Source organism: Anguilla anguilla, chromosome 7, assembly GCF_013347855.1.
Source record: "Anguilla anguilla isolate fAngAng1 chromosome 7, fAngAng1.pri, whole genome shotgun sequence".
Lineage (NCBI taxonomy): Eukaryota > Metazoa > Chordata > Actinopteri > Anguilliformes > Anguillidae > Anguilla > Anguilla anguilla.
Genome location: NC_049207.1, coordinates 31,200,518 through 31,225,487, shown reverse-complemented (window position 1 = coordinate 31,225,487; position 24,970 = coordinate 31,200,518). Strand labels below are relative to the sequence as shown.

General features: G+C 39.2%; 1 protein-coding gene across 1 annotated transcript in view; it reads right to left on the bottom strand.

The window, feature by feature from the left end:
• The window catches only part of rnf20 (ring finger protein 20, E3 ubiquitin protein ligase), a 74,748-nt gene that overhangs the window by 26,973 nt on the left and 22,805 nt on the right, over window positions 1–24,970 (bottom strand). Inside the window, exons 12-16 of the mRNA XM_035427340.1 lie at window positions 22,967–23,102; window positions 19,165–19,286; window positions 12,607–12,763; window positions 11,803–12,079; window positions 11,565–11,682 (exon numbers count right to left, since the gene is read on the bottom strand). Coding sequence (XP_035283231.1) covers window positions 11,565–11,682; window positions 11,803–12,079; window positions 12,607–12,763; window positions 19,165–19,286; window positions 22,967–23,102 — 810 coding nt within the window. The remainder of the gene's footprint in view (window positions 1–11,564; window positions 11,683–11,802; window positions 12,080–12,606; window positions 12,764–19,164; window positions 19,287–22,966; window positions 23,103–24,970) is intronic.

Below are 24,970 nucleotides of genomic sequence, written 5' to 3'. Positions count from 1 at the left end.
AACCTCTTAGCGCAAAGCCCCTAGATTACTGAACTCAGACATTCAGTGCTACTGCAACCAAAGTACGAATTAAAAATATAAACGCGTTGTTTTAGTTTCATTAGTAGATACTCAAAATGTATCTACTATAATGAGCAACTTCGGGTAGAAGAAATATCTGTTTCCATCGCATTATTTGTGCTTTCTCGAATATAGTTTTCGGATTCGGATACATCCCTAGTACCCCCTAAATGGGCAAGGACTGGCAAGATTTGGCATGTGCACTAAGGGGTTAAAGACACTCAATTTCAAAAATAACGTATATAACCAAAATATTTTGAGCAGTAATACATACATAGCAATGATGAAATCTTATACGTGTTCAGTAGATGGAGACAGAGACAGTAAATCAATGATACTCTTCTATTCGCTTCTGTTTTGCTCCAGAAAACGATGTCAGCTAGGTCTATTAGCAAACATATGGCTTAGCTATGCACAGAAGTCCAAAATAATAGTATTTTCCAAGAAATTACGAAAAATCGCTGACAACGTTTCGTTAGGTGCAGCGTCATTTACTGCTACCACAGACTGAATGCGATGGTAAGAAAATTACGCTGACCTATAAAACGCTATTCCAAAAGAAAGATTAGATGATGTTATACATTGTTAGAAAGCTTATACTCTCACCTACTGAATAAATGAATTGTCAATCAAGCCAGACTGTACTAAAAAGGGCGACAACGCCGTAAACAACAGGTGTGGTATTACGCACAGCTGTTTTGGAAGGTACCCTGGCATCACAAATGCATATATGTTTCACAAACGGATTGTTCAAGACAATATATGACCACTCAGTCTCAAAAGGGACATCTCTACGGGTAAGACCAATGGTAAGGTTGTATATTTATTCAATATTTAGTCCCAGATATTGTCTGTAGAATGACATGGTATCATTTTTTAATGAGTGGTGAAAGAATATTTTATGAATGCCCAGATAGACAATATTGTCCATTATGTCATGGGTGGGGGGTGTAGTTGCAGATGAGACTGCAGGGAGGGGGTGTGTTAAAGGATTAACATGGTGGTTGAATGTAACACTTGCCAGTTGTCTTCAGGCAAAAACAAAACAAATGTGCATAATTGTTTTATTATTCAGTCATTTAAATGTATTTTAAAACATATTTTTCTAAGCCTAAATTTCCCACTATAAAAGTTCACCCAAACTGTCTGGGCGAGAACTGTCAGTGAGCTATGATTGACAGACCGTGCCCCATTACCATAGCTACCTCCATGATATGCGCTCATCTTGGGAGACTGAATTTTCACAAGCTACCTAACTTAGTATATCAAGTATCGATAGCTAAGGACGTTGACTTATATCCAATAATAATTTTTGCTAGCTAGCTAGCCAAGTTAAGATAAAACCACAACTATAACTTCCGTATGAAAGCAAACTAGCTAACGTTATCGATAACATTACATTACGAAAGCAAACTACATAGCTAGCAACGTTAGCTAGCTAGCTATAAATGAATATAACCAACCAGAGATAGTCCAATAGTCCTTAAAATGCACTCTAATAAGTGAACATAACGTTAGTCAAATATATGCATTGTCTTGCCTGTAAGTCAGCGGCACAAAATATGGGTCATGACTTATCCGTGGGTCTCCAAATATGATTTAGAATGAGCTATCACAGCAATCTGACTGACAGTAGGGAGGGAAAAACGGAGCTTTAGAATGTTGCCAGCAGTGTATGCGCGTGAGCTCGATAATACATTTCTCACAGAAAAGGTCGTTTGTCGCCTTTTTTTTTTAGTTCATTACGTTGCTGATAGAAGTGACAACAATTAAGTGGTGTTGTGCTGTTAGCCTTTACTGATCACCGTACAAGGTTAATGTGAAGTAGCTAGCACAATCGGACAGCACTAACCCATAAAAATGTACTTTGAATTAAAGCTGCAATAGGCGTTGGGAGGGATCCAAGCATTGGCACCGTCGCGCCCCCTATGGAGCGATTTTAAAATGGCTTTTTTCTCGTGATCATATGCCTTCACCCAACATATCTACTGAATATCATGATGATTGTATAAAAGATTGATGACTTATGGCCAATTTTGTGCTAAGAGACGCTGCCGGATGACTTAGTTGCGTCGCCATAGATGTGTCCTGGCCGCTTCCCGTAAAGGCCTTTACTATGTAGTAACGCTTAGATGGGATGTTGTAACACATATGTGGCCCGGCGTGTATGTACAGCTGCAGCGCTTCCATGTCACACTAGTGTTGTCATGATACCAAAATTTTGACTTTGATACCAATACCAGGTTTAGTATCACGATAATTGATACTGAAACGATACTGATTCAATACTCGGTACCTAACGATACTGAAATTACCTTAATAGATCAGAAACGTAATGTCCACAAGGGTTGATCTCATTTTCGAATTCACAATTTATTAAAAACCTTGTTTATTAACAACCTTTAAGTTGAAGTCTGTTCAACATATCAATAAGCACAGGACTATAGTGTTACAACACTAAACCATAGAAAATTATATGAAATATACTTCAAAAATTAAACAATTGTAAAGTAAATTATCTTTAAACAGGTCTTTCACTTTAAAATAGACCTAAAAACAGCATATTTCAATAACAATACAGCATCTTCCTATAATTAAATATTGACAAATTAGAACACCTATTGCTACTGAAGTCAACTGAGTCGAAGCCTGCGCTGTATCAGCGAAGTGAAGGCACACTTGGCACCTCACTTGGCAACCTTAGTTGCTACTGCCATCTAGCGAAGATTCTGACAAATGACACTTTTCATCCTGTCAATCAGGAACGTGGGAGACAAATTTCCCTGGCTTTTACATTTGACTCAAAACTACCGAACATCGGAATATTCTAATACCGAACCGTTTCTTTTTTTTTTTTTTTTTTTTTTTTTTTTTAAGTACCGAAAAAGTGCTGAAGTGTCGCCGTACTGTGCAACACTACATCAGACACAAACCTATACAAATCCATGGCTCAGCTTAGCAGAGAATGCACATTTCAGAGCGCCTCAGAGACAGATAGAATAATAACACAAATACACATTTCAAAGAATAAATGAGACATTGAGAAAAAACGAAACAAAAGACGAAATATAAACTTGCGACCTGCGTGCAGCTCGCAGAATAGCCTACCGTATTATTTATTTAGGCACTGGCATATAAGAAAATTTTCGGTTACGCTGACCGATAAAACGCTATTCCAAAAGCAAAATCAGACATGTTATACATCGTTAGAAAGCTTATACGCTCACCTACTGAATAAATGAATTGTCAATCAAGTCAAATTGTACTAAAAAGGGCGACAACGCCGTAAGCAACAGGTGTGGTATTACGCGCAGCTATTTCTGAAGGTAGCCGACCCAGGCGTCACATATGCGCCTATAGTTCACAAACGGATTGTCCAAGACAATATATGACCACTCATTCGCAAAAGGGACATCTCTACGCGTAAACCCGATGATAAGATTGTATATTTATTAAATGCGTAGTCCCAGATATTGACTGTATAATGACATGGTATAATTTTTAAAAAACGTTGTCTCGTTTATTTCGTTATTCAGTGAGCAGCGTTTTCACCGCTGTACTGGCATATTTTAGGGCTAATGTCGGGTTTATCTTGTTGCTACGGAATATTATTTTACATGACATTACAGGCATTAGGCAGACGCTCTTATCCAGAGCGACGTACAACAAAGTGTATAATCATAACCAGGAACAAGTGTGTCGAAAACCCTAGAGAGAAGTACCGTTCCAAGTGCAGGGAACAACCACATAGTTCAACTTCGACCCTGTAGGTTAAACTGATTAACACTAACACAAACAAGAACAGCAACAACGCAGTCTATGCAAAAATACAAGCAATAGTTAAGACGAGTGCATTAACTAAGTCACCTACGAAACAGCTAACTAGTTACAACCCTAACCTTACAGTCAATTTAGAGATTAAATTGAGAATACGATTTCTCTCAGCATAATGACGGATTTAAAGACTAAACGAACTCACCCGATATTGTCTTCAAATGGACCGTATTATTTATTTAGACATTGGCAGACTACAGCATAAATTGCGTCTTTTGTTTATATTCAATATTAGTAATTGCAGTGAGAAACTGCAGCTGTAGGTCGTTATGTTATGGTAGCAACGGAACGAAGCGGACTATGAGGCTAACCTCATTGTTTCATTATACCAGCGTGTTTTCGCGCGTTTGCACAGAAACTCAGAACCTATCAATAAAATGGTTTAGCTATTTCTCAGCATAATGACAGATTTAAAAAGTAAACGAACTCACCCGACACTGTCTTCCTATGCTTCCCGATGGTCAGACCGTCCCCTCACTGATAAAAACTAGACCCTACGGCAATAGTTAAGACGAGTTAAGTCACCTACGAAACAACTACGTAGTTACAACCCTAAACTTACAGTCGATTTAGAGATTAAATTGAGAGTACGATTTACAGCATAAATTGCGTCTTTTGTTTATATTCAATATTAGTAAATGCAGCGAGAAACTGCAGCTGTAGGTCGTTATGTTATGGTAGCAACGGAACGAAGTGGACAATATATGTATTAGGCTACCGTCGTTGTTTCATTAGACCAGCGTGTTTTCGCGCGTTTGCACAGAAACTCAGAACCTATAAATAAAATGGTTTAGCTGTTTCTCAGCATAATGACAGATTCATAATTGAAGACTAAACGAACTCACCCGATACTGTCTTCAAATGGATCCATGCCAAAGAAAAGTAATTATTCATCCTCTCAGAAAGCTTTTACTGAAAAACTTTTGGTAGCCTATCCTAGCATGCACTCTGGGTGGCACTGTCAGACCGTCCTTTCACTGATTAAAAACTAGACCCTACGGTGTCGGATTACTCGCGTCGCCATGGATGTCGCTTGCCGTAAAGAAGTTTACTCGATGTCGTAGCACTTAGATTTGGAGCTCAAGCTTTTCCGCACCCCACCTAATGAAAAAGTCCAAGTGGCGGACAAACCATATGGCGGACATAGGTGCTCCCAATAGGAAAGTTGTAGATCACATTCAGATGCATCAGGCGATGAAGTTTTGTGTTGATCTTCGAACAGAACTGGGTAAATCAGCCTTTTCCTTTCATGCCCCGCATGTCTGGAATGAGTTACAAGGCATTCTTAATCTAAAATCCTTACCCTCTCTTGACATGTATAAAAATATGTTAAAATCTGTTTTTACTGAACAATGTTATTGCTTTTAGCAACAAGTGCCTTTTAGCTCCTGATCCTTGTACGTCTGTTTTTTTTAAATTATTATATATTTTTTTTATTTTTATTTATTTTTTTTATTTTCTTTGGTATGTTTTTAATATGAAACTTTTATTTTCCTGCTGCCATCTTGACCAGGACTCCCTGGCAGAAGAGATATTGTATCTCAATGGGACCTTCCTGGTTAAATAAAGGATAATAAATAAATAAATAAATAATCTGATTTACGGTGTGGGAGTTATGACCTTTTAAAGTATGATCCTTTGTTATAGCGCCACCATCTGGCCGACATAGGTGATTTTTAGTGCCTGAGTAGTGGGGGGCCATAGGAACCCACCTGCCAAATTTGGTTGGTCTACAACTTATGGTTGCTGAGCCTCAGACATTTTAGCGGAGAAAAATAATAATAATAATAATCCTAACAGATACAATAGGGTTCGACCAGCTTCGCTGCTTGGACCCCTAATAATAATTCTAACAGATACAATAGGGTTCCACCAGCTTCGCTGTTTGGACCCCTAATTATACTTGCTCAATCGAACGGTAAATCTGAAAAACATTCGATTATAGTCAGCAGCACCAAAAATTTCTTTCACACCCTCAATAAACGGCAAAAGTCCCAGTAGAAGATTGAATTAAACCTTTCAAAGTTATATATTTTCTGAAACGTTATCGATTCTGCTTGGCCACAGTGAGTGAAACTAGGCGATCTGAGCGTATAGTTTCTATGTAAATTACGTCAGAAGGATTCAGCCTTGTGTTTTGCTACCTAAACTTCACAGCACACTTGTATGCATAGTATGGAAGTCAGATTTATTTACGGGGCGTGGTTACTGTACTTGTGACACACTAAGTCGATAACATTCTCAACCGGTTGAAAATAGGACGATAAATTTAAAACGCATATTTCTCCAAAAATACAGAGCGGACATATTTAATACTTTACTCATCGTGTTTCTTCAATGCCTCTCGTGCAAATAACACATAAAACCGAGAAAGTGTGAAAACCACCATGTTACTCCTTTAAATGAACGACCAGAGGAACAATGGTGGCGCAGCGAAACTCGTATTTGGTTTAGTTGTCGTGTATCGTCTACTAATTAAACTACAACAAAGCGTTTCTGTTTTTAACTCATACTTTTGTTGCAGTAGCACTGAATGTCTGAGTTCAGTAATCTCGGCACGCCGGCGTGCCGACCACTAGGGGTTTTGCGCTAAGAGGTTAAGAGTTGAATTAATAACACAAAAAAGAACTACCAAGTTCGAAAGTAATCGGGTTATAATTAACTTAGCGAGGCAAGTTACTATAAAGGCAGACTATCTAACTATAATTACATTTTGCTCCTGGGGAGGTGAAAGACCACACTAAAAAACCTCCGGTCAGCAAGAAGGTGGCTAACTGGTTAGTTTGCTAGCCAAGTGCTTAACAGAGCCCCTCCCCCTTGTCCCCCGTCCCCTGTCCACCAAAGGCAACAAAGACCTTTGGAGCAAAACTGTCTTACCTTACTTACACACTAGAAAGCACAATACAATCCTGTAACAAACTTTTCCAAACGCAACCAGACTTCCCCTTCCTCTTTCTACTGCAAACAGGAAGTGCATGTCAGACACAAGCAATCGAGCAAGAGCAGCAGAAGCAGAGCAAGAGCAGGCTGCTGTCTGGCCCAAGGTTGTACAAAAATCAGCAAGCTCAGGTTGATAGATTTAAAAAATCATGGACACCATTAGCCAATAAAAATTTGAAAGTCCTTTTACACTCTTATGTAAGCGAAATCCTCTTAAAATGTGGCACCTATGTGCGAGCATGGCCCATGTACCAGCCTTTAAAATTGTGTCATGACTGACTAATAAGGGTCGCTACAGCAACATTTTCAATTAGGCCTATCGTTATTGAGACATTTGGTTGAGAATAAAAATTCCCTTTTTAGATAATTGGCTTACTCATCCTGAACACACCTGTCATAATCTATTTGCTTTCTGTAACCTTTTGCGAATTACTTCTAGACCATTCATCTAGTCACCTCCAAAATTGACATACGGCATCTCTGGATGTCCTTGACCAAAAGTTATCAAAAGATCTTTTTGTACTCCTTATCATTTAGCAGCCAATCAATTTTCACAAATATTTGACAATGAGCCATAACTCGTGAATACAAAAATTCTCATGAAACTTCATACCATCAGATATTAACTTTGTAAATTAGCATGCAAAATTTTTGGACATTTATAACAGGCATGTCCTTAAGGAGGGCTAATGCTATATTGGTCTGCCAGGACCATCCACTCCAGAGGAAATTTGAGTATTTACCCTCAGGCTGTCGTTTCAGTGCACCTGTTTGGAGGACTAACATGTCTCCTTCATCCCAAGTGCTATTGATATGTTTAATGGAAAATAGCACTCTGGCCGCAATACTTGCACTATCCCTACACATTTGCACACTTGCACATTTGTATCATTTCTCTGGCTCATCCTGAATACATCATAATCTATTTGCATTCTGTAACTTTTTTCTGTCCACCGTTTAGAATTTGTGAAATGAATTGTGTTTGAATTCATGAAACACAGGATTCTGACCGGGGCTTCACACTAACTTTTTCGCTCACCAGCCACTGTGACTAGTGGTTTTCTAAAGTCACTAGCCATTCACCAGCCAAATTTTTTGTTTTTCCCATCTTCTTCTTTTTCCTGTCTGATTACATTATACAATGAGTTACCAACAATGGGCTTCATTCACCATCCGTTCTTAAGAAGAATTTTGTTCTTAAAACCCACTTACGCAGTTTTCACAAAGATTCTGACATTCACCAATGTTTTCTTATTTGGGATTTGTTCTTAGGTAAGAACAGAATCTACACACACTCAAGAGCACACGTACACACATTTGAGTGCTGTAAGTTTGTGCGAAATAATTGGTTATTGCGTTTTCTTCAATTCTACATTTGTATAATATTAGAGGATTTAAATTACAATAATTAAAAAATATTATAAATGATAAATATATTATTATTTTCATTATTTTACAATGCATTAAGGTACCAGGTTTCGCCTCAGAGGGTGGTTGCCTCAGCAGAAGTTCATCTAATAAATGATAAAAATCAAACCATTGTAGTGACCTTCTTTTTTGGGGGGTTTCAATTATGCAATCTTTGGTCTATACTGCAAAAGCAAATGTTTAAATTTTGAATACAAACTAAGCATTTAAGTAACACTTTTTAAACACTTTTTAAACATGTTTAAGAAGAGAACACTTATTCAGAGGCGTCACTAGGGGGGTGCGGACCGCACTGGGTGACACCAAGTGGAAATACATTTTTTGTGCAGTGTTTTGTGCAGCGACGGGTTTACTCCGATGCAGTTTACTGCCGGTTGATTTAATTAGTGGTATTAATGTGACGAGAAGCGCATTGCTGTTTGAATGCATAACACGCAATTTCTTGCGCCCACTCCCACCAGCATTAAAAAAAAATAATTTTGCCTCCGATTTGACATCAAACCATTTTTTTTACTTCATCAATTGTGCGCCCTTCTCCGGATACAGCGTTCACTGAACGAGTAATGCATCTTTTTTTGTGTTATTTTATATCCACTACTGACGCTACAAAATATGACAGGTCGTTTGCTGTTCACTTCCTGCAGCAATACCTCCACTTCAGAACTACTGAAGTTGTTCTTACATTTGGGGTCCGGTGCTCCACCGTCTTCAGATTTTCGTTCGGGCATTATTGACTTCACTCTCAACTTTTCTTTTTGATTTCTGTGTGCACACGGCCCTGCAGTCTCATGCCCTTTTATGGGGATTGGCGTGGCATTTACCTATGCTAATTAGGAACAACTGGCATGCGCTTTCCATTTACGTGGACAATGGGATTCATCATTTTAAGAACACGTGCGAACAATTCTGCGGTTTAAGAACACGTCGTGAATCTGACGTAGACTTTTCTTAGGACCTTTCTCAAGAACAAATTTAAGAAAAAACTAGATATTGGTGAATGAGGCCCAATGACTATATGTAGTTACTTTTATATTTATTGACTTTTATTGACTTAATCAGCTGAAATTGAAATATTCTTCCGTGGCTCTTTGGGCATATTGTTTTACCATTGTCAAGAAAAACTCTGGTTGGTAGTTTTATTTGCACCCTTTCTAAGCAAAAACCTCCGGTCGTTCATTCTATGAAAACAATGATTCTATCAGGAAAAACTGTTCCTTCTCGTTTTTATACCATACAATTACTGTAGCACCAATTCTGGTTATTTTTGTCATTACATTATTTAAGAAAATTTCACGAAACCATAACTCAATCAAATTCATCTCCCTAGCTCTGTCTTGCTTTTTAAAATGGTGTGGTCACACAGTGTAGACATAGCGTCTTTATAAGACCCTCTGAAACTGAATGATTTGAATGCCAGCTGGCTTTATTGTAGGTTCGCCATCACTTGTCACCTAGCCAATATTATAATTCAGCTGGGTTTTAGGTCAAAATGGTCTCACAGCATGCTTGTTATCCCGGCCAGCTAGCTAGCCAACTATTGCACTATATTCAAAACAGCGGTTACTATAAACGCAATCGTCCACAAAGATACAGGCTACAGATGCGTCCCGTAGCCATGAGTTAAATACGGAATGCCTATTCTACTGTTAAAATAAGATTCTGTCTTTTGTGGGATGGTAGGCAACGCTAAATGAAGCTAGCTACAGTAACTAGAACCGTCATTAAACATTGCCATAAATTGTGAAACTGGACATTGAAAAGGGGAGGGGATGTAACAATCGAAATAATAATGTTTCTGTTTTAACTGCTTTAGAATGTTGGATTTTGTCACGTATTGATTTTAGAACTGGCCTAGGTGCCCCTTTACTGAAAAGTAATGCACACCCTTGGACCAATCAGAATCGAGTATTCAGCTGAGCCGTTGTAATTTACATGAAAAAAAGACATTCATGCACAAACTCTTCATTTCATTAGAGCCAATCATTGAACATCACAAAATATCACATTTATTGTGTGCCATCTGTCTTATACATGATCCAATAAGCAAAATTATCTGCGACGCGGCCGCTGATCGCAGCCACTCTAGACAACGCTTGTGATTCCACCAGACACGCTGCTGCGTGTTTCAGAAGCATCCCAGAAGCGGCTCTCCGCTCCGCTAAAAATACGCGCCTCGTATATTTTTGACGGAAGCCGCTTCTGGGACACTTTTTTGTAGAGGACAGCACAAGCCTTCCAATGGCATATAGAATGCTCTGTGTGTCTGCGTGAGTGGTTGCTTTAGCACAGCTTTGTGCCTTCAACCATAACATTACACAGTAATATGTAATTTGTTATGGCATAACTGTATTTTTCATCAGTTTTTGGAAGATTTTACTAATTTGGGCAACTCATCAGCATGGCTAAAGCAAATTCTTTGGGGAGTGGGTCAGAAAAACTGGAATCATGAAGTCTAACTACAGCAGGATATATACGAACATGTACGCATTACTGCTTGTAACATTTCAATTACTTATGTTGAGTCATATTTTTGATATAGCTATTTATTCGCATTGGTCATAAGAGACAACTGTTAGCCTTTGCTAATAATGCTCAACTCATTTGCATCGGGGGCTAACTAACAACCCTAGCTGTTAGTATGGAATGGAAACGGCATGGAAAATACTCTGTTCCACTAGGGGCTTTGCGCTAAGAGGGTAATAGATCTCACCCATGTAGTTAGGCCAGAAGTTGGGACAGAGGAATCTCGCTAATAGCATTTCCAAAATGGCTGCAATCCAAGACGGAAGCCACAAATAAAGTGCAGATATATATTCCAGATGAGGGAGTTCATGACGAAAGCATGTTTTAAATGTTGAAAAGACAACTGTAATTTTTCATGAATTTAAAAATTGAAGGTATGAAATCAGTGATGATCATTAATTAAGTATGCATGGACCAAAAGAAGAGAGAGTGTGGCACCTTCTTTCAACTAGACAAAATGTGGGCCTTTATTTTAGTTTTCTGATAGCTGGAAGTTGGCACACTTAGCCATCAGCCACCAGCCAAATTAAACAGGTTTGATATGAGGAAGCAGAAGATGCAACGTTAGAGGTGTAGTATAAGGAGAGAGGGGGGAGGCATAGTATTAGGATGAGAGAGGGGGGAGCTGTAGTATAAGGATGACAGAGGGTGGAGGTATAGTATAAGGATGACAGAGGGTGGAGTTATAGTATAAGGATGAGAGAGGGTAGAAGTACAGTATAAGGATGAGAGAGGGTGGAAGTGTAGCATAAGGGTAGAAGGATGGTCAGAGCCTGTACCTCAGATTTGGCTTTCTTTTCTGCTGCCATTAGCTGCACTTTGTCTCTCTGCTCCTTAGGGGCTGACCGGTACATATCCAACAACAGTTTCATCTCTCGCTGTGATTCCTGAGCTTTCCTGCAGGGGCAGAGTCAGGAAAATGTGACTGGAGATATGCAGGCATTGCACAATGCACAATGTAACACCATCAGGTCATCAATCTGACATCATCAGTCGCTGACCCACAGGGAAACTTACTTCAGCTCCGCTCTGACCATTTTCAGCTGCTCCACCTCCTTTCTCTTGGGTCCTCCAAGCACAGTGCAACGTTCTGCTGCTGGCTCCTCAGACTGGCTGCTGGTGCTGGCCCGCTCCCTGTCTTCCTTCACCAAACCCCCTACCCCCGCTCCGCGTGCCACCCTCTCCCGCTCCCGTTCTCTTTCTCGCTCCCTTTCTCTCTCCTTCTCTTTATCTTTTTCCTCCTCTTTCATTGCTCCCTCCATCTCTGTCCCAGACTCTGTCTTCACCGAGGGTCCTGCAACAAGGGAGTGAGACAGCACGAAAGAGCAGCAGAGAGGCAGGGTTATGAACAGTTATCAGGCATCCCATAGTGACATTCCATATGACTCTTCATAGCTCTGGTTAAGGTTTCCTGTAACATCACTTTTTTGTGGTCTCTCAAAAATTTAACATGCCATATGGGAGAACAACTATCAAAACCCCTATAGATTTGCATTATCTTAAGATGCTTTAGAATAAAGAAATAGATAATTTCTGGTAACCTCTATTACTGATTATCCTGGAAAAGCAGCTTGTATGTATTTAGTGAGAAGACTGCTACACTACATTTTTCCCTTGATTACATTTTGTTGCTGGTGGAAACTACTCTTGAACAAAGAAAAAGAACCGGGTGACACATCGACAGAAAAAATCCATCACCAGTGACAGAAATTAAAATTTGTGCAGGAGATCAAAGCTGTGCCCAAAAAATAAATAAAAATGAATTAAAATTAACAACAAAATGTATAATTAAGCAACAAAAACAAGAGAAATTAAAGTCACCTGTGCTGGTGGGGGTGGCAGAGCCATTGTCAGGTTCCGTCTTGACTGTGATGTCACAGAAAGGAGCTGTGGTAATTGGGGAGGCAGTCTCTTCCTTGACATCAAGTTCTGTGCTGGACTGTGACTGGAGTATTGAGCTGCCCTTCATAGCTCGAATCTATCATCATGCAGAGTGGAGGGGATTATACAGGTTGCAAGCGTAACAGTGAAGCCACACTGTACCGGGCTACACCACCTGCTGCCGCTCCCGCGTCCCACAATCGGCCGATTGTGGGAGTGTCACCTATTTTTTGACAGACGGTTGTGTCCGTTAAATGTTGCTAATTAGCAAGCTAATGTCCTCAAAGTTATATCTGGTTAGGTAGCTCGGTGGCTGGTAGAAACGATCGCAAACTAGCAACTAATACATAATTAGTTTTATGATCACCAATGTCTACATTTCTCTCACAACTAGATCAGTCCGTGCTCCATTGTAATCCGATAAACGTTATTGTTCAGAATCACCAGTTTAAAATGTTTGTGCTGCTATCATTTATTTTATTTTTTTAAATAAAATTGTTTGCAATATAGCAGAATATACATTCCTGGGAATTCATACAGACAAACGTTCATTAGCTTGTCTGACATCGACTCGTCAGCAGCATTGCATCTTCTGCAAAATTTACATAGCCTAATGGCCATCTACATGGCAGAGCCACCTAAAATTTCAGAGACTTTCCACCACACTGCATTCCTCATGTCAGTGTCTGAGATTCCATGTAGGAGATTGTATAAAGTTGGGAAACCTGATAAGGCAAGTCCTCTTTGTGGAACTATAGAATGTGGGAATAAAATTTGAAGAGGGGGCAATTTACTTGACGTATCTTCAGATCAAATCCGATTGCTTATCGCAACGCATAGTTGTACCGCCTGGGGTTTAAAGTTAACCCCTTTCGCTCGTGCCAAATCTGGCCAATCCTTGCCCATTTAGGGAGTACCCTATTTAAAGCTTTATAACTCCAGTTGTGAGCATCACAGAGACTTGAAATTTACAATACTAACTTAGATTAGTTTATATTCATAATTTAAGAAGAAACAAAGTGTCACAAAGGCAATTGTCTAGGCAAAAAAGCAAAAATGAATTTGCTCTTTTTTAGTTTACAATGAAATACTGAGAGATCCTATATATACAACAGGTTAAACTATACATATCCTGGATCAAAAACTCCTGGACTACAAGTTCATAAAATCTAAGGGTGGATATGTACAGTGGGCTCCAGAAATATTGGCACGCTTGATAAATATGAACAAAAAATGCTACAAAAAAATGCTAAACTAAAAAATAATACAGTTATTGACATAAGCTTTATTTTCCAACATGTGGCAAAAACACCCCTGGCAAAGACGACAGCCATGAGTCTATTCCTATAATTTGTGAAAAAGTAAGGTTTAGAGAACACATTTGGAGGGATTTTTGACTATTGCTCCATGTAGAACTTTTCAGAATCATTGATATCTTTCGGTTTGCGCTTATGGACCCCCCCTCTTCAGTTCAGAGCACAGGTTTTTGAAGGACTTTAAGTCTGGAGACTGAGATGGCCATTGGAAAACATTTCACTTATGCATCTCTGTTTAGATTTTGATGTATGCTTGGAGTCATTGTCCTGCTGGACAATCTACCTATGACTAAGTCCTAGCTTCTTAGCAGAGACAACCAAATTTTCTGCCAGAATTTCCTGGCCATTGATCTAAAATAGTGCCCCAGGACCACTGCCAGCAAAACATCTCCAAAATATCAATGACCCACCTCCATATTTGACCGTAGGTATGAGGTGCTTCTCCTGTATGCATTCCTCTTTTGGCGCCAAACATGTCGATGGTGTGTATGGCCAAAACGTTCAATTTTGGTCTAATCTGACAATAGCACTCTCTTCCAATCATAATTCCAAGGAGGTTTGGCAAGCTCCAGATTCTTGGTTTTGTTTATTGTGCTCAGTAAAGGCTGTCTTCGTGCCACCCTTCGAAAGTGTTAGTTGGTATGGCGGTGCCATTTAATGTTTTTTTTAGACTTGTTAACCGCAAGAAACAAACCAATCTCTGCAATTCTTAAACAGTGATCCTTGGGTTATTAATAGCCTCCCTCACCATCTTCCTCACCGTCCGTGGGGACACCATGCATCCTCTTCCTGGCAAATTTGCAACCATTCCATATGTTTACCCCTTTTTATTATTGCCCTTACAGGCTTAAGTGGTATGTTTAACCGTTTATGTCTTTTTTTGTACCCATTACCAGACTTGTGACAGTAAATTACCATCGGACTCTTCTGAATTGACAGTTATTTGGCTTTTTCCAATGCTGATGGATGACAAAGGGATTTTGTATGCTTCTTACCTCATTTTTATTCTCTAGTGAAACTGGAAGTGATGGAATGACACAATATAGGCTAGTTCCTTTAGACTGAGATGAACTAAATTAAGTCAAATTGTATTGCCAATTTCATTTTGTTTGATTTTACTTACAATAATTATTAGGGGTACCAATAATTACGGCACCTATGATTTTTAGAAAAAATGTGATTACTCAATAAAAAAACATTGAAGCATGAGAGTAAATGTATTGAAATAAAAGTATATAGTTTTCCCATATGTTTGAACATAACATATAGATTATTATCTGTGTCATTTATTATATGTAGCCTTTTTTCTTCATTTTAATTAAGGGTGCCAATAATTCTGTAGCCCACAGTAGAATTACTAAAGATCTATGAAACAAAAACTATGCAGTGTACCCAGTGTCTCTAAATCTATCCAAAATGTCTAAGTTATGCATTGCTGTGAATCACAGCATAATCATGGATTTAACTACAAATTAACTTTTTTATCAAGAAACTCACAAACATACAACATACAAATGAGCCCCGTATGAAGGTTTAAGATGAAACAATGATATCATATTAAATTAAAGCCGCAAGCGGCGTTGGGAAGGGTCCAAGCATTGGCACTATCGCGCCCCCTATGTAGCGATTTTAAAATGTCCTCATGATCACATACCTTCACCCAACATATCTACTGAATATCATGATGATTGTATAAAATATTGATGACTTATGGCCAATTTTGTGCTAAGAGGCGCTGTCGGATTACTTAGTTGCGTCGCCATGGATGTGTCCTGGCCGCTTCCCGTAAAGGCCTTTACTAGGTTGTAACACTTAGATGGTATGTCGTAACACTTAGATGGCCCGGTGTGTATGTACAGCTGCAGTGCTTCCATGCTGCAACTAAAAAAGGTGTCACACTAGTGTTGTCACGATACCAAAATTTTGACTTTGATGCCGATACCAGGTTTAGTATCACGATACTCGACACTGAAACGATACTGATTCAATACTCGGTACCTAACGATACTGAAATTACCTTAATAGATCAGAAACGTAATGTCCACAAGGGTTTACCTCATTTTCGAATTCACGGTTTATTAAAAATCTGGTTTATTAACAACCTTTAAGTTGAAGCCTGTTCAACATATCAATAAGCATAGGCCTATAGTGTTACAACACTAAACCATAGAAAACGATATTAAATATATTTCAAAAATTAAACAATTGTAAAGTAAATTATCTTTAAACAGGTCTTTCACTTTAAAATAGATCTTAAAACAGTATTTTTAATAAACAATATAGCATCGTCCTATAATAAAATATTTACAAATTAGAACAGCTATTGCTACTGAAATTAACTGAGTCGAAGCTTGCACTGTATCAATGACGGGGAATACACAAGCGCAAGTCACCTCACTTGCCAACCTTAGTTGCTACTGCCATCTAGCGAAGATTCTGACAAATTACATTTTTCATCCTCTCATTCGGTAATGAGGGAGACACATTTCCCTGGCTTTTACATTTGACGCAAAACTACCGAACGTCGGAAAATTCTAATACCGAACTTTTCGGTTTTCGGTTACGCTGACCTATAAAACGCTATAAAAAGCAAAATCAGACATGTTATACATCGTTAGAAAACTTATACTCTCACCTACTGAATAAATGAATTGTCAATCAAGCCAAATTGTACTAAAAAGGGCGACAACATCGTAAGCAACAGGTGTGGTATTACGCACAGATATTTTTGAAGGTAGCCTACCCAGGCATCACAAATGCGCGTATATTTCACAAACGGATTGTCCAAGGCAATATATGACCACTCAGTCGCAAAAGGGACATCTCTACTCGTAAAACAAATGGTAAGATTGTATATTTATTCAATGTTTAGTCCCAGATATTGACTGTAGAATGACATGGTATAATTTTAAAAAACTTGTTTATTTCGTTATACAGTGAGCAGAGTTTTCACTGCTGTATTGCCATATTTTAGGGCTAATGTCGGGTTTATCTTGTTGCTACGGAATATTATATTACATGACATTACAGGCATTAGGCAGACGCTCTTATCCAGAGCGACGTACAACAAAGTGTATAATCATAACCAGGAACAAGTGTGTCGAAAACCCTAGAGAGAAGTACCGTTCCAAGTGCAGGGAACAACCACATAGTTCAACTTCGACCCTGTAGGTTAAACTGATTAACACTAACACAAACAAGAACAGCAACAACGCAGTCTATGCAAAAATACAAGCAATAGTTAAGACGAGTGCATTAACTAAGTCACCTACGAAACAGCTACCTAGTTACAACCCTAAGCTTACAGTCAATTTAGAGATTAAATTGAGAATACGATTTCTCTCAGCATAATGACGGATTCAAAGACTAAACAAACTCACCCGATATTGTCTTCAAAGTTTATGTTATGGTAGCAACGGAACAAAGCGGACTATATATGTATTGCCGTCATTGTTTTATTATACAAGCGTGTTTTAGCGCGTTTGCACAGAAACTCAAATAATATCAATAAAATGGTTTAGCTATTTCTCAGCATAATGACAGATTTAAAGACTAAACGAACTCACCCGATACTGTCTTCAAATGGATCCATGCCAAAGAAAAGTATTTATTCATCCTCTCAAAAAGCTTTTACTAACAAACTTTTAGTAGCCTAGCATGCACTCTGGCTGGCACTGTCTTCCATTGCTTCCCCGACGTTCAGACCCTCCCCTCACTGATAAAAGCTAGACCCTACGGCGTCGGATTACTTCTGTCGCCATGGATGTCTTCTAGCCGCTTGCCGTAAAGAAGTTTACTAGATCGTAACACTCTAGATGTGGAGCTACAGCTCTTCCGCACCCCAACTAATAGAAAAGTCCAAATAGCGGGCAAACAATATGGCGGACATAGGTGGTCCCAATAACAAAGTTGTAGAGCACATTCAGATGCATAGGTCGATGAAGTTTTGTGTTGATCTGACTTAGGAGTGAGCAGTGTCTTCACTGCTGTATTGGCATATCTTAGGGCTACTGTTGGGTTTATCTTGTTGCTGTGATGGAATACAATTTTTTAGCAGTGAAAGAATATTTTTATGAATGCCCAGATAGACACTATTGTCCATTATGTCATGGGTGGGGGGTGAAGTTGCAGATGAGACTGCAGGGAGGGGGTACTTGTTAAATGAACGACCAGCACAACAATAGTGGCGCTGCGAAACTCTGTATTCGGCATAGTCTGTAACGTCTATTAATGAAACTAAAACAAAGCGTTTTTGTTTTCAACTCATACTTTGGTTGCAGGAGCAATGAATGTCTGAGTTGAGCAATCTAGGAACGCAGGCGTGCCGACCAGAACCGGGGGGTTTGCGCTAAGTGGTTAAACTTTGGCCATCCCCCTCACCGCCTCGCCGCACGCCGCCTGCAATCCAAACATGCCTTGCGGAGGTGTGCAGCCACCTCTCATTTAAAATTAATGGGGGCGGTGCTGCCGCCAGGCGGCGCCGCGTACAGTGTGGCTTCACCGTAAGAGTTTATTGGTGAGGTATGATCTTTTTCTGCTGCTAAACCTAGGATTTGACTGATTGTACCAAAGTGTACGCAATTGGCTGATACTTCCAAAACAAATCTACAAAATCACAGACTGCTAAATAGGGCTGGGCAATATATCGATATTATATCGATATCGTGATATGAGACTACATAATGTCTGGGATTTTGTATATCGTAATATCGTGATATGGCATAAATGTTGTCTTTTCCTGGTTTTAAAGGCTGCATTACAGTGAAGTGAGGTAATTTTCTGAACTTACCTGACTGTTCTAGCTGTTCTATTATTTGCCTTTACCCACTTAGTTATTACATAGGCATTACTGATAATTATTTATCAAAAATCTCATTGTGTAATTTTGTGAAAGTACCAATAGTCATCCCCACAATATCCCCACAATATCATCACAATATCGACAGAGGTATTTGGTCAAAAATATTGTGATATTTGATTTTGTTCATATCGCCCAGCCCTACTGCTAAACCCTAACCACTGCAGAATTAAATGACTCCTAATTATAGGAGTTTTGGTCATTTATCGACCACACTTTCACCAGGGCACAACAGCACAGGGAAACTAGACACACTGTCCCCTCCCTCTCGCTCTGTCTGTCTGTCTGTCTGTCTGTCTCTCTCTCACACCCACTCTCTCTCACCTGGTTCAGCTGTGCCTGTGCTTCTCTCAGTCTCAGTTTGTACTTCACCACCTCGCCTTTCATTTGCTGGTTGTGTGTCTGCAGGGTGCTGATCAGGTGTCTCATCTCCCTGTTAATCGGGCCTGAGAGAGAGGGAGGGAGGGAGAGGGGGGAAGATATTCAATATGATAGTCACATCACAGTTTGGATGCATGAAGTAATATGTGTCTGGCTGTTTCTCTCCAAAACAGCACAGGGGACAGTACTGTCAGAGTGTAAGAGGTGAGAAATAACTGTGTAGTATAAGTACCTGTATGCTTGTAAAGCATGTAGTAATGGACAGGTGCATAGTAAAGCTGTAAAGAGTTTCCCATATAATTAATTTATTTGGGTGACTCCAAATAGAGTTCCCCCTGCCCAAAACGTTTTTTTGGTATGTAGTGACTTATTTCTATAAGCAACACACTATACGTTCGTATTCGTTATTTTTTTATTTTAAATGTCAAAGTGACATAAAGCTGACTCATTTTGCTGCTTGAGCTGGCCCTCCCCCCTCCCTCTCGTAGCTTGCGTATGTACAGCAGAGCAGGGAGGACCGTGTCTGAACGTGAACATAATTAGAAGAACAGTCATGTGTATCTGTGCCAGGGAACAAAATATTTTAAGCCTTTCAAAATCTGTAAAGTTTTGCCGTTGTTATGCATCATCTCTTCAAAAGAATGTATCCTCTGCCTTAACCAAGACCAAAGTTATCAACATTATTTGGATTAATGTTAGCTAGCATTTAGCAAGCATCAGTGTTCACCCAGCTAACACTATCTTATGAATAGATAGCTAATGAAAACATTAACTTTTCACTTCTGACAGAGTTGAGTATAGGACAATTCTTTAACAAAAGAAGGCTAGAGAAGGAGGAGGGAGAAACAGCACCACAGATGGTTACCACATTACTGTTATAGTAACAGTTATGGTTAACAGACCTACTTATTTTAACTGAAATTGATGAAAATCATTGTATTTACATTGCATTACAGGAATTTTGCAGACACTCTTATCCAGTGCAATTTACACTTTTACATATCTGAGGCGTTTTGGCATGTACTGCGTTTTGAGAGTGCACATTTTATTAAATGTCGCATCCCATAACAATATATATGAGTAAATGTGTACAGTGCATAGTTTTACTGTACAAATACCATTAAATATTTGTTGATGTTGTTGAAAAAAAAAAAGATAACCCACCCTAAAAGTCGCACAGGCGATAATGCGTTTCCTTCCAATGATAGTGATTACATACCAAGGGAAGCGGCTAGTTTTTAACATCATAATAAAGCAAACAACCATTATATTCTGGCAAATTAGTAATCTATATGCTATTGGGATGGCAGGTATGCCATCCCGCCAAGTTACGCCTTGGCGGGGGCATGCCCCATACCTATACAGCACCGAGAGTTTGGCACTTTCCAGGGTTCCCCACAGAAATAACCACAACAGCCACAGACACTCAGCCCTTAAAAACATTACATTCGGTACATTCTCACCCCATTTCAACAGACAGAATTCAAAGACAACTTCACATGTCCACACAATAAAGCCCCAGACTAAGGGGATTTTGCGTTTTCTCCTTCTTCTACTTCTTCTTCTTCTTCTCATTCTTATTTTTCCTGCCGCCTATCCCACTAACAACATGTCTCCCCATTGGACATTTTACCTACACCAGCCAAATCTTCACCTACATGACCCAATCAAAAACTCGCATACACATGCAAAATACCCATACCTTTTTACCCTGAAACATTTCCAGTTTAAACAGCTAGTCTGCCTGTGGCCTAGTGGGTAAGGTTACAGTCTTGGGAACATGGGGTCCTAGGTTCAAGCCCAGCTAGGAACACGTTTCTTTAACCTGCTTTTACCCTCACTAATAATTGTCTTGCTTTTGCACCATATCTACCCGCCGTTCACCGAACGTATACACTGCATGATGGCGTACCGTCTGCACGTTCAGTTATTAACCGGCTACAATACTGCAAAGCCATATGGATTCAACGGGAGCTCTTCTGTGCTTACTGGCCTGTGTTCTTCTTTAAAACCACGGACAGGTTTGCTAATGACATTTCATGCATTGCATAGCTATGTCATGGTGCTGCACTAACAAAGTCACAGTAAACCTCCGGTTGAAGGATTGAATCCCGCCTCGCCCTCAGGCAGATAATTTCCTCTTTTACACTAACGTTTTCTTACGCTTATATTTGCATTACCAAAACTCACTCACGGCCACCCATATGCATTTCATGATGGCAAATGTATTCCTTTTATTAAAAAGTTACACCAGTTCACCACTGTGCCATTTCTACTAACTATATTTCTTCACTTGGCTACCGTACAAAACCTTCTTATCAGCAAACGCCACGTTTCTACATTCATGTTACCTCGCCCTGTTCTCTATCTAGCCACATACAAACAATTACTACGCATGTACGTTCTGCAACTCCCCATTAAAACATTACATTTAAAATCATGACTCACTCATAATTATAACTACTAGTACTGAACATGAGAAAAGCACATCAATGCAATAGATTTCACACGTTACTTAACCCTCCACTTTAACGACTACTGCTTTATACAGACTGTTATATATACCGTTCGATAAGGAAACTAAGCTCGCTCATGGTCACTCGATTTACTTCGCACTATAGTCTGTGATCATGTCAACCTTCACCTACATGCCCATTCTGCTAAAAACATATTGCTTCAACTATGCAATTTCATCATTTCTCCTAATTTCTCTCACACTGTTGTTATTTTCTCATATGCAAAGCCTGCTGGGACATACGCGTCTCCTCCTATTCTCCACTATCAAGTTTTCCGGTTCTAGCTTAGCAAAACAGCGAAGAGGATTCCTACCTGCAGATAAGCCTATCAAAATGCCTTATAAACCTTACAAACAGTAAAAGTGCATCTCCACGAAATAACAGACAACGGAGCAGGACAGAAGGGTACACAAGAATTGAGGAAATATTGGGTAGCATTGCTTTGGAATACATCTTATTTAATACTTATTTAATTTCGGTGAGGCAAGATAGCCTACATCGTTTGTAGTACCGTAACTTGGCGTCATTTTGATATCAATACTTTTAATGGCAGGCCTGGATTTTGGCAGTCTGAATGAATGAGTTATAGACGGTGTATGTCTTGTATGTGTGAGTTACTTGGCATTTTTGTACGTTTTAATGAGATTTGATTATACTGTAGCACTTATGACATTACGCGTGAAAAATGAACTGTCAAAATATGTTTTCTGAAGATATCCAAAATAGGTTTGACCTCCCTACCGATGACTTTAAAGCCCTTAACTTGCGTTTATAATTTGTATGCAATAATATTATCCTCCAAATCATTCTGATAGCATAAAGGTTTGGCTGTAACAGAGACCATTACTGCAAAAATTGTTTTAGTTTGGGTTCCTTTTGCATTCTACTCATTATCTCTGTCGCCGGTACAACTTGATGCGAAAAGTGCCATACAGATTTAATTTTCATCTGGAGACATGACCAGTAATAAATAAATAAATAAAATTGCCCTAACACAAAATATAAATAAATAAATAAAATGCCTGAATACAAAATGTGAACGCTATCTGCGGAGCAAAATTTTATAACCTCTTACCAGTTACAATTTAATAAACAGTACAAACAATCTCCCCCCTTCACCCAAACAGGAACACAGAGTCACCTGCCACAAATTAATTTTCAACCAGTGGGAAAGACTGTTTCCTCCAGAGGTGAGTAGTGTGTCCAAGTGTGTAGCAAAGCTGTAGTACCTGCTTGCTCATTGGCAGCGAGGGTCTGCTCAAACTCAATCCTCAGCATCTCATACTCTTTTCGAACCTGCGCCAGTGTGTCCTCCAGCTGGATTACTTCAGTACGAACCTTCCTCTGAAGAGACACCTCGTCATTCTGCATAAAAGAACACAGAAGTTTAGAACACATGCACACAAGTATGCATGCATGAATGCCTGCGCGCACACGCGCACGCACGCACACACACACACGCATATCTTTCATTAGTATTACATCACTGATTCATAGCAAAATGAAATGGTCAATAATGTGCAAAAAATACTTCTTGCAAATAAAAAAATAAAATTCCAACTTAAATACAAAACTGCCCTAAATAAATAAATGGAAACATAACGCACCAACAATTTGTTTAACAAATGAAATACTGAGAGATCCCATATACAGTTGAGGCCAAAAGTTTACATACACCTAGGCTAAAGACATTCAAATTATTTTTTTTTCCACAACTCACATTTCATGTCACCACACATTTCCTGTGTTAAGTCAATTAGGGTATCTACTTTATTTCCATATAAGGTCATTTCAAAATAATAGCTAAGAGACAGATTTATTTCAGCTTTTATGTATACTCCTGGGCAAAAAAATGGGCCAAGCCCAAAATGATATGCAACCAAATACAAAACATGACTCTTTTATTTGACATTACGTTAATTTGTCTACTGTATAAGTGAATTTCCCTGTTTCTAGCTCCTCCCCAAACAGTTCACTACAGCAAAAGTAAACAAGCAAATTGTGGCACAGGAGGTCTCAGGAGTGCATTTGTTTAATTCTTGCTAATTTTCAGACCGATGATTTGTTGTTAAGACCATTAAAAGCTTGATTTTTTGCCATTTTGGGCTTGGCCCATTTTTTTTGCCCAGGAGTGTACTGTATCAGATTTTCAGTGGGTCAAAAGTTTACATACACTTTTTTAGTATTTGGTGACATTGCCTTTTAATTGCATAACTTGAATAAAACGCTTGGGCTTAGCCTTCCACAAAATTCTCACAATACGTTGCTGGAATTTTGCCCATTCCACCTGGCAGAACTGGTGTAACTCAGTCAGGTTTGTGGGCCTCCTTGCTCGGACATGCTTTTTCAGTTCAGTCCAGACATTTTCTATGGGCTTTGTGATGGCCACTCCAAAACTTTCACTTTGCTGTCTTTAAGCCATTTTGTTACAACTTTGGAGGTACATCTGCAATCAAAATTATTCAACCCCTCTAACCCATAAGATGTCTTTGTGATGTGAATAAAATTTCATGACAATGTATCAACTAAGCCCTTAATTCCCCTATAAACAGAAATACATGTTTATTAGAACACGTTCAAGTGATTATGAAAACATACAGCTGAGTTAACTATTTGTTATAAGGAAAAAAATGAAATTCTCTCCAAACAAATCAATGACCAAATTATTCAACCCCCAAAATCAGTACTTTGAGGAACATCCTTTAGCTTTTCTAACTTCCAATAAACGCTTCCTATAAGTGCTCACAAGCCTCTGACACCTCTCTTTTGGAATCTTGGTCCATTCTTCCTGTGCAAATGCTTCAAGTTCACCGATATTCTTTGGTTTTCGTGATACCACTGCTTTTTTCAAATCCCACCAGAGATTTTCAATGGGATTTAAATCTGGGGACTAATGATCACCAAGCTTCAGCTTATGCACTGAGGGCATCACATTCTTCTCCAGAATGGCCTGGTATTTCAAGGAATCCATGGTGCCAGTCACACGCTGAAGATTGCCAGTACCAGAAGCAGCAAAACACCCCCACAGAAGGACTGACCCACCTCCATACTTGAATGTGGGGATGGTGTTCTTCTTGTCATAAGCTGCACCTTTTTTTGCGCCAGACATACCGCTTATCCATGGGTCTAAACAATTCCAGTTTAGTCTCGTCACTCCATAAAATATTCTCCCAAAACTCCATAGAATTATCCAAATGACGTCTTGCATATTCAAGTCGATTTTTCATATGCTT